This window comes from Syngnathoides biaculeatus, chromosome 17 (genome assembly GCF_019802595.1).
Source record: "Syngnathoides biaculeatus isolate LvHL_M chromosome 17, ASM1980259v1, whole genome shotgun sequence".
Classification (NCBI taxonomy): Eukaryota; Metazoa; Chordata; class Actinopteri; order Syngnathiformes; family Syngnathidae; genus Syngnathoides; species Syngnathoides biaculeatus.
In genome coordinates, this window is record NC_084656.1 from 10,754,471 (window position 1) to 10,765,001 (window position 10,531).

Consider the following 10,531-nt stretch of genomic DNA (forward strand, 5'->3'; position numbering starts at 1 on the left):
AGACATCCATAGAGTTCTTTTTTAAAAATGTTTTGTGAGAATAAAATGTTTTGAGTGGGAAATGTCTCACAGCTGTAAGGAACAGGGTTCAAATCCTGGCCTCGCCTGTGTGAAGTTTGCATGTTCAACCCATGCCAGCGTGGCTTTTCTCCAGGTATTCCGGTTTCCTCCCACATTCCCAAAACATGCATGGTAAATTAATTGAGGACTCTAAATCCCCCAAAGTTGTGAAAGTGAATGGTTGTTTGTTTGCATGTACCCTGGGATTGGCTGGCAACCAGTTCAAATTGTAATCTGCCTCTTGCCCAAAGATAGCCGGAATAGTTTCCTTTGACCCTAGATAGGAAAATGAAAATGTATAGAGGATGGATTTGTTTATTGGTGGAATAACAGAAATGTTTAAAGTTTACGATACAACGTAAGATTGGTCATTGATTAACGGCCCTAATCATTGTTGCGCTGGGTCGTCTTTGCGGTTCCATTTGAGGAGGATGTAGGGCTTCTCGACCACAACTGTTAGGACCACGCTTGTCACAAGTGTAAGCACCAGGTGGCCCAGGAACAGGTACATCTAAAGAATATCACCAACATCCAGACATGCGGTTCAGTGCAAGCATTCAAGTCACAAACACAGCAGATGGCGGAAAAAGTAGCAAAGAGCTCACAAAGTTGACGTCCGTGTAGTGAATGGCCGACTCTTGCAGTCCGATGTAGACCAGGATGTAGACAGGGTGGATCAAGTAGCAGGCGAAACTGATTCTGGCCAGAGGGACCCACAGAGAGAATGACAACAGGCTGTTGATAAAGCCTGCGGAAGGAGAGAAACCTTGATAAAGTAGACTCGTGGGATATAATAGCAATATACCAATATATGTACAGAATATCACTATGAAAAAGATCAACTACAAAGCCATCACTTTCTGGGAGAAAAACTCAACATATTATTACTTTAACAAAGATTTTAGTGGCTCCTTTCTCACTGTATTAGTAGTTAGTACGAAATCTGAAGTCCTCATTTCATGAGAATAAAAAGTGGAAAGTTGGAATTGTGGAAAAAATACTCAGAAAGTCATCATATTTCATCTTAATTTCATAAAAACAAATTCCCATTTTTTTTACAAGAAAAACTAACAAAACGTTTTCAATCTTATGGGAAAAAAAAATCTGTTTTCTATTTCAATTTAATGAGAAAAGTCATCATGGCAAAAATAAAATCTCAACCCTTAATGATGACAAAAGTTGGTCTTCAAGAACAAAGTTATCTTATTACAAAATAAACTTGTAGTGCTTAACGTTTTTCTATTATCTAACATTAAAAACACCAGTATAGTCAGAGCAAAGGTCATCACATGACAAGAAAAGTCGTCATTGGCCATCGTAATTTGTCCAGGAAAACCTGGCTTATTACTACGTCAATAAAGGTATCAGAAACTCATCTTTTACCTCCGTAGCCCTCCTCGCAAGCCAGGATGATCCAGGCAATAGCCAGAGCCCAGATCGCTCTGTGCAGTCCCTGGTAGAGCGCATGCGGCAGGGACGGGCGCGTTGGGATCCCGCGCAGGGCGTAGGCCAATCCTATCAACGCCGCCAAGACCGACAGACAACAAAACCAACCCAGCGCCGCCTGCCACTGCAGCAGCAACACAGCACAAGCATGTGAGCGCCATGGCAGCCACAGGAGATTTGCCGTCTAATATTGCAGGAGACGATTTTCAACCTTATTCTTTAAGAGGTTGCCTTTTTTAGATGACAGGTATATTCCAGCTAGGATTCCTATTAAAAACGGTCCGTATCTGGTGTGAGGCTTCACATAATAATACAGGACATAGTTCTCTGATGTCCTACAACATAGATGAATGACTGCAGTTAATAGTGTTTATTCACTGGTGAGTAATTTCAGGCAGTGTTATAAATGTAAAGGTGACTTAAATCTCACAGGGCACACGGTGGATGACTGGTTAGCACGTCTGTCTCACAGTTCTAAGGACCCGGTTTCAAATCCGTCCTATCTTATTGCATGTTACTCCTGTCTGAGTAGGTTTTCTCTGGGTACTCTGGTTTTGTCCCACAACCCCATAACATGCGTGGTAAGTCAATTGAAGATTCTAAATTGCCCGTAGGTACAAATGTGTATGTGAATAATTGTTTGTCTATATTTGCCCTATGATTGGTTGGCGACTCGTTCAGGGTGTGGATTGGCTCAAACACTCCAATGACCCTTGTGAGGATAAGCATGAAAGAAAATGAATCCCATAGAATTTATGCTTTTTTCCCCTCAGGTAAGATTTGGACTTTTTCTTATGATTTTCAGACTTTTTTTCTCAAGGCAAAATTGTAATTGTTTTGAAAAAAATTATTTATGTCCATAAAATAATGGTGTTACAATTTTTGTTTTAAATTATAACACCAAAATGTGATTTTATTCCTGTAAAATTTCCTTCTCGTATTGCTAATTTTTCAAATAATATTACAACTTTGTTTTTCAACTTTATTTTCATTGTTTTTTCAAAACAATTCTGATATTATAAAAAAATCAATTTCTTTTAATATCAAATATTTAATCTACAAACAGTGATTCTCAAAGAGTAAAAATTAAAAACTCGCACTTTTTTCAATATTCCAATGTTTTCCAGCTTTAAATAACGACTTTGTTCTTGCAATATTCCAAAATTATTCTTGGAAAAATTGCCGACTTACTTCTTTGAAAATACCTTTGCAATTTTGGGATTACTTTCCCCCAGAATTATACATTTTATCTTACCAATGCAGCTCCGATATTTCTTTGGAAAACCTGCTTGAGCTGAGTTGAGAGCTGCGTTTCATCAGTATTTGAACCTGTATCGCTTTCATGTGTTTGCTGCGAAAGCTTCAGAACCAGATTACGGTGACTCGGTCTTACAGCGTAGATGGCTGGAAAACGGGCAGCTGCATGAGTCCCGTGACTAGGGAACCCGCCAACGTGGTCATCAAAAGGAGGACTCCTGCCACAGTTGCAAAAACACCTCTATTCCTGGCGGAGGACGCAATAGATCAGGTTGAGTGCGTTTCGATCTCTGAATTATGCATTAAATTATTTGGACATACAATCTATACACATAGACCAGTAGAGGAGTGGTGGCATAACACTGGAAGTCCAAAGAGAGGTACCACGTCCACGGAACACACTGTGGAGAGGTCAGGTTCTTGTGAACAACTATTTCAAGATAAAAATGGCAATCTTTTAAGAGTACTGGTTGACCTTACTATCTCATGGACAGGGAGGAGATTGCTAATCAATAGCAAATTCCCCCACCAGTACGTTTTACAATCCATCAAGTTGTTTATGAATGGAAACCAGTAAGGACCCCAGTGGACGAGCGAGATAATGCCAATGGTGAGACACATTACAAAGATATGCAGCGGCTGGATCCTGTCGTGGAAAAACAGAAAAAAAAAGTTTGCGTGTTCTGTTTCCACTTCAAATTTCCATCCTAACACCAAGAGATAACCTTTTGAACCTCCTGAAGAGGTAGGCCACCACCAGGCCACGACTCAGCTTGTCTTCAGCACTTTGGATGGAGCCCAATAAGGACCTGGCGCTAAGTAGACCCCTGAAACACAAAAAAAAGTTCAAGAACTTCAAAACAATCTTTTCCTTCAGTCTTTTTACTTTTATGTTGTTTGTGTTGCGTTCAAGACTCCTGGGATGTCGGAAATATCTCACTTAGATTTTTCCAAAGTGACAACCAAACAACCAACGTAAGTTGTAGTCTCACCCCAGTAGTAGGAAGGTGTCTACAGCCATAAAAACGGGCCCACTGAGAGAAAACACATAGAGAGGGCTTCTTTCTACTGTTTTCTTCCAGTCTTTGTAGTTATCTGCAAATGATATTATCATTTAAAAGACTTGATTGCGAATGAACCTACAAGGCTGGTAAGGCAAGGTTTAGCTCATTTGTACCCAGGTTATTTATCACCGGGAACTGTGCAGAATGTCCACACATGATCCATAACAGGCTGAGGATGCGGATGCCATTCAAGGAGGAGTAGCCGTCTTTGTGGAAACCTGAGGAGGTGCTGAAGAGGCCCCGGCTGGTTGTCTGAAGAGAGAAGGCATGAAGGAACTGGTATACTCCGCTTTTGGGAACACACCAAGATCCATGACTGCTGCTGTCTGTGGATGACATGACCCAATGAGGTAGTGTAATCTGTCCATTATGTAGTGCCATATACAAAAATCTTGGGCAATCAGCTTTCATTCATTATCCTCCACTCTGCAGCAATCTGAGGAAGGTTTCTCCTTATTATGTTCTAATATCATTATAACAGTGGCATAAAACAAGTAACCACACTGTGTATTGTGAAAGGTTGGGGGAAAATATATTGTTTTAAAAAATCGTGGCAAGCCTAAACATTTATATTGAGAGAGAGCAAAGGCATTGGATAACAAAAATATTGTACAAATTGTATAAAAGAGAGTAACAACTGCAATAAAAATCTGCAATATAACAGGAAGGCAAAGCAAGGAGCGTAATATAGCGGAGGATTACTGCATTTGTATTCTATGATGATAAAGTGTGGGGACTCATTGTTCCAGGGCTGCGACTCATCGTGTACACGAGATGTACATCCCAGGACTCACATGGTCTCGTGTGCAAAATGATCTATGATCTATCTATGATGTCCATGGCCATGGCCATGGTCAAGAACCTATTTAGTTTTGGTTAAAGTCCCCAGAACCATAAGGCGTCATTCATTTTTTCGACATCCGTGAACCAGGAAGTAACCTGCTAGCTAATGAACAGGCAAAGTATTGTTCATCAGGCTCTACATATTTTTTCTTTTTAGATTATCTCTCTCACAGTGGACATGCACCTACGATGAAAATTTCAGACCCCTACATGAGTTCTAAGTGGGAGAACTTGCAATATAGCAGGGTGTTCAAATACTCATTTTCTTCAGTGTAGTAGTAGTCGCTCAACTATTTGTAATGCTGTAATTGCCCAGCTATGCGTTTTCGTCCTCACCTGGCCAAAAACCTTTGGCCTGTATAGTACATTGTACTTACTATTTTCCTCCGTCCGACTGTCATTCACATCACCTCCCATGGAACCATTAGTCTTCAGTGTGCCGTACTGGTTGAGGGCGTTGCTTAAAGAGACGGACTCTGAAGTTGGCATCACCGCTCGGTTCCGTTGCCACGTGACTGTAGTCAAGAACAGCGTGGCCGCAATGGGAATCGCCAGCATTGTGCAAACTACAAACCTGCAATAAAAAAAGAGGTTCGGTTAAGGTGAAAGGTTACTTTAAATATATGATAATGTCCTCTTACAGGCATGTGACATCTGATGCATCGGGGGCGATGCTGTCAGACAAGCAGTGAGTCATAAACATCTCCTGAGTGGACTCATTGACCAGGATAGAAGGTAACGGCGGTATGAGGGATACGTGGCCCATCTTAAAAGTATCTGTGCAATGACAACAAATGCGTTATTATTATGAATACAGTTCACCATCACTTTAAATAAACTGACCGTACAGCACCAACGTTTGCACCTCCTCTTCATCACAAGAGTCTGGGACACAGATACCCACAAAATACTGGATCATTCCCTGAGAATTAAAAAAAAAAAGAAAAATTCAATCAAGGTTGTATTCGAGCCACAGTAGTTTGCATTATTTGCCCTAACCTGCTTGAGAAAAACTTGGCAGTACTGTCCAGAGAAGGAAGGATTATGAGCAGAGCGACACTGCTGCAGCTGGCCTGGCTGGTTGGCGTTACCTCCTTTGACATTGCTACCCTGTTTCCCAAAAGCGTCATACACTGAAAAAAAAAAAAGACAACAACAGATTTGACATTTATTTAGTTCATCTTAGTTTGGGAGGGCGTGTCGTTCAGCTCCTTACTGTCCCATGAAAAATGGTCTGGTTGCCCTCTGTTGACCCCGAGAGGAACCCATAACCCCAACACATTGGCGACTTAAATTTCTGACCCGTAAATTGACATAAATGCAGCCCTATGGGAGGCACAAACCAGTGCAATCTGTAGGCCGGTCCCAAGCCCGGATAAATGCAGAGGGTTGCGTCAGGAAGGGCATCCGGCGTAAAAACTGTGCCAAACAAATATGAGCGTTCATCTAAAGAATCCCATACCGGATCGGTCGTGGCCCGGGTTAACAACGCCCGCCCCCGGCACTGCTAACCTGCAGGGCGTCGGTGGAAATTCAGCTACTGTGGGTCGAAGACAAAGAAGAGGAGGAAACCGGATCCATCGTCAGAAGAAAAAGACGAATGCACAGAGCCTACAACTGAGTGTAGGGACTTTGAATGTTGGGACTATGACAGGAAAAGCTCAGGAGTTGGTTGACATGATGATTAGGAGAAAGGTTGATATTCTGTGCATCCAAGAGAGCAGGTGGAAAGGTAGTAAGGCTAGAAGTTTGGGAGCAGGGTTTAAATTATTCTACCACGGAGTAGATGGGAAGAGAAATGGAGTAGGGGTTATTTTAAAGGAAGAGCTGGCTAAGAATGTCTTGGAGGTGAAAAGAGTATCAGATCGAGTGATGAGAATAAATTTGAAATTGAGGGTGTTATGTATAATGTGGTTAGCGGCTATGCACCACAGGTAGGATGTGACCTAGAGTTGAAAGAGAAATTCTGGAAGGAACTAGATGAAGTAGTTCTGAGCATCCCAGACAGCGAGAGAGTTGTGATTGGTGCAGATTGTAATGGACATATTGGTAAAGGAAACAGGGGCGATGAAGAAGTGATGGGTAAGTATGGCATCCAGGAAAGGAACTTTGAGGGACAGATGGTGGTGGACTTTTCAAAAAGGATGGAGATGGCTGTAGTGAACACTTATTTCCTGAAGAGGGAGGAACATATAGTGACCTACAAGAGCGGAGGTAGAACCACGCAGGTAGATTATATTTTGTGCAGACGATGTAATCTGAAGGAGGTTACTGACTGTAAAGTAGTGGTAGGGGAGAGTGTAGCTCGACAGCATAGGATGGTAGTATGTAGGATGACTCTGGTGGTGGGTAGGAAGATTAAGAAGACAAAGGTAGAGCAGAGAACCATGTGGTGGAAGCTGAGAAAGGAAGAATGTTGTGCGGCCTTCCGGAAAGAGGTGAGACAGGCTCTCGATGGACAACCGAAATTCCCGGAAGACTGGACGACGACAGCCAAGGTGATCAGAGAGACAGGCAGGAGAGTACTTGGTGTGTCATCTGGTAGGAAAGGGGAGAAGGAGACTTGGTGGTGGAACCCCAAAATACAGGGAGTCATACAAGGAAAGAGATTAGCGAAGAAGAAGTGGGATACTGAGAGGACTGAGGAGAGGCGAAAGGAGTACATCGAGATGCGACGTAGGGCAAAGATAGAGGTGGCAAAGGCTAAACAAGAGGCATATGAAGACATGTACACCAGGTTGGACACAAAAGAAGGAGAAAAGGATCTCTACAGGTTGGCCAGACAGAGGGATAGAGATGGGAAGGTTGTGCAGAAGGTTAGGGTGATTAAGGATAGAGATGGAAATGTGTTGACTGGTGCCGGTAGTGTGCTAAATAGATGGAAAGAATACTTTGAGAAGTTGATGAATGAAGAAAATGAGAGAGAAGGAAGAGTTGAAGAGGCAAGAGTGAAGGACCAGGAAGTGGAAATGATTACTAAGGGGGAAGTCAGAAAGGCACTACAAAGGATGGAAAATGGAAAGGCAGTTGGTCCTAATGACATACCGGTAGAGGTATGGAAGCAATTTGGAGAGATGGCTGTGGAGTTTTTGACCAACTTATTCAACAGAATACTAGCGGGCGAAAAGATGCCTGAAGAATGGAGGAAAAGTGTTCTAGTTCCCATTTTTAAGAACAAAGGGGATGTTCAGAGCTGTGGGAACTATAGAGGAATAAAGTTGATGAGCCACACAATGAAGTTATGGGAAAGAGTAGTGGAGGCTAGACTCAGGACAGAAGTCAGTATCTGCGAGCAACAGTATGGTTTCATGCCTAGAAAGAGTACCACAGATGCATTATTTGCCTTGAGGATGGTCGTGGAAAAGTACAGAGAAGGTCAGAAGGAGCTACATTGTGTCTTTGTGGATCTAGAGAAAGCCTATGACAGAGTACCAAGAGAGGAACTGTGGTACTGCATGCGTAAGTCTGGTGTGGCAGAGAAGTATGTTAAAATAGTACAGGACATGTATGATGGCAGCAGAACAATGGTGAGGTGTGCCTTAGGTGTGACAGAGGAATTTAAGGTGGAGGTGGGACTGGATCAGGGATCAGCTCTGAGCCCCTTCCTGTTTGCAGTGGTAATGGATAGGCTGACAGATGAGGTTAGACTGGAATCCCCTTGAACCATGATGTTCGCAGATGATATTGTGATATGCAGTGAAAGCAGGGAGCATGCAGAGGAACAATTAGAAAGATGGAGACATGCACTGGAAAGGAGAGGAATGAAGATTAGCCGAAGTAAAACAGAATATATGTGCGTGAATGAGAAAAGTGGAGGGGGAAGAGTGAGGCTACAGGGAGAAGAGATAGCGAGGGTAGACGACTTCAAATACTTGGGGTCAACGATACAGAGCAATGGAGAGTGTGGTCAGGAAGTGAAGAAACGGGTCCAAGCAGGTTGGAACAGCTGGCGAAAGGTGTTTGGTGTGTTATGTGACAGAAGAGTGTCTGCTAGGATGAAGGGCAAAGTTTACAAAACAGTGGTGAGGCCGGCCATGATGTACGGATTAGAGACGGTGGCACTGAAGAAACAACAGGAAGCTGAACTGGAGGTGGCAGAAATGAAGATGTTGAGGTTCTCGCTCGGAGTGAGCAGCTTGGATAGGATTAAAAATGAGCTCATTAGAGGACAGCCAAAGTGGGATGTTTTGGAGACAGTTTTAGAGAAGACTTTGATGGTTTGGACATGTCCAGAGGCGAGAGAGTGAGTATATTGGTGGAAGGTGCTGAGGATGGCGCTCCCAGGCAAAAGAGCGAGAGGAAGACCAAAGAGAAGGTTTATGGATGTGGTGAGGGAAGACATGAGGGCAGTTGGGGTTAGAGAGGAAGATGCAGGAGATAGGCTAAGATGGCAAAAGATGACACGCTGTGGCGACCCCTAACGGGACAAGCCGAAAGGAAAAGAAGAAGAAGAAATTGACATTCATATCATATCAATCTTAAAATCACTTTTTCCACAGCTGAACTTGATTTTGGTAGTATACATCTTGACATTACATATACATATAACATGCTTGTTACTTTCCTTGATTTCAAATAAGTGCATTTTTTTAGTTTATTTCTATTTCAATTAATATTGGAATAATCAAATACCAAAATAAATCAATAATTCATAGCGCGTTTAATAATGTTTTAATTTATATCGTTAATTTTGGCACTCTTGGTCATCCATACTGCATACAGCAGCTCCTTTTTGACGAGTTCAGTTATTTAAACAGGTAAATGTGAATGAGTAACATCCATCCATCCACCCATCCATTTTCTTTGCCGCTTATCCTCACCAGGGTTGCAGGGAGTGCTGGAGCCTATCCCAGCTGTCAGCAGGCATGAGACAGGGTACACCCTGAACTGGTTGCCAGCCAATTACAGGGCACATCAACACAAACAGCCGCACTCACAATCACACCCAGGGGCAATTTAGAGTGCCCAATTAATGTTGCATGTTTTTGGGATGTGGGAGAAAACCGGAGTGCCCAGAGAAAAGCCACGCAGGCACGGGGAGAACATGCAAACTCCACACAGGTGGGTCCGGGACTGAACCCAGGACCTCAGAACTGAGAGGCCAACGCTTTACCAACTGAGTCACCGTGCCGCCTAAATGAGTAACAACAAATGTAAATGTTTTTGTTGTTTTAATTTTGTGTGGTGACCCACAAAACATCCTTTAAAAAATCCTTAAATTAGAGTTGTCCAAACTGAGGGTTGTAGCCAAAAATCTGGTCCTCAATCAATTTGTATTGGATAGAGTATAAAGTAAAATGCTTTGGTCTTCAATCAAGACCACATTTTCATGTACATGTCAATGACAACGTATCTACATTTGAGGTCTTATTTTTATTCCGCCCATATTCGAGAATAAGAAAACACTACTTACTACACTACTTACTGAGAACAGCATATTCCTTGGGTTTGTCCTGTCTTATTTCCCATAAAAAAGTATCGGTATCCGTCGCACATTTTTGGGATACGGGCAGGTTGAGGAACGGCTGTGTTGTCTTCAGGAGTGCGCTTGACGTTAAATCTGCTAAAAGAAACAAACTAACACAACCAAGGGCCATCATACAAATGCCTACATCTTTTTACAGGTGCGGATATATAAAGTGTGCGTGTGTGGGGGGTGGGGTGAAAGAACTACCTCGGGAACTGTGACTCAGTCACACCTGCTTTTCCACATCAGGTGTTCAAAGGATTCGGTGACAGGATGTTAACAAAAAAGATGTCGCGCTTCGCTAAATCATTACGGGATGAGCACGATTAACGCATTGGCTTCACAAAGGATGACTGTTGCTCAAAGATTAGAATTTCCCAAATGTTACTGTTGT

At 42.6% G+C, this 10,531-nt stretch overlaps 1 protein-coding gene across 1 annotated transcript; it reads right to left on the reverse strand.

Moving 5' to 3' along the window:
- Positions 1-373: 373 nt before the first annotated feature.
- Positions 374-10,267, reverse strand: oacyl (O-acyltransferase like). The gene is made up of 15 exons (XM_061802032.1): positions 10,096-10,267; positions 5,670-5,803; positions 5,514-5,592; positions 5,312-5,447; positions 5,048-5,244; positions 3,941-4,153; positions 3,756-3,858; positions 3,489-3,590; positions 3,244-3,409; positions 3,085-3,164; positions 2,900-3,010; positions 1,718-1,841; positions 1,444-1,630; positions 666-808; positions 374-571 (listed from the first exon to the last, which is right to left on the reverse strand). Exons 1-15 carry the CDS (start codon positions 10,265-10,267, stop codon positions 449-451), a joined length of 2,070 nt encoding a protein of 689 aa, XP_061658016.1. The 3' UTR covers positions 374-448.
- Positions 10,268-10,531: the final 264 nt, after the last annotated feature.

Coding starts and splice junctions, on each gene's coding strand:
- oacyl (XM_061802032.1), bottom strand. CDS start 10,267: ATGGCCCTTGGTTGTGTTAGTTTGTTTCTTTTAGCAGATTTAACGTCA. Junction 5,245..5,311: donor GCATCAGATGTCACATGCCT/GTAAGAGGACAT, acceptor TTTTTATTGCAG/GTTTGTAGTTTGCACAATGC. Junction 3,165..3,243: donor TCCTCCCTGTCCATGAGATA/GTAAGGTCAACC, acceptor ACCTCTCCACAG/TGTGTTCCGTGGACGTGGTA.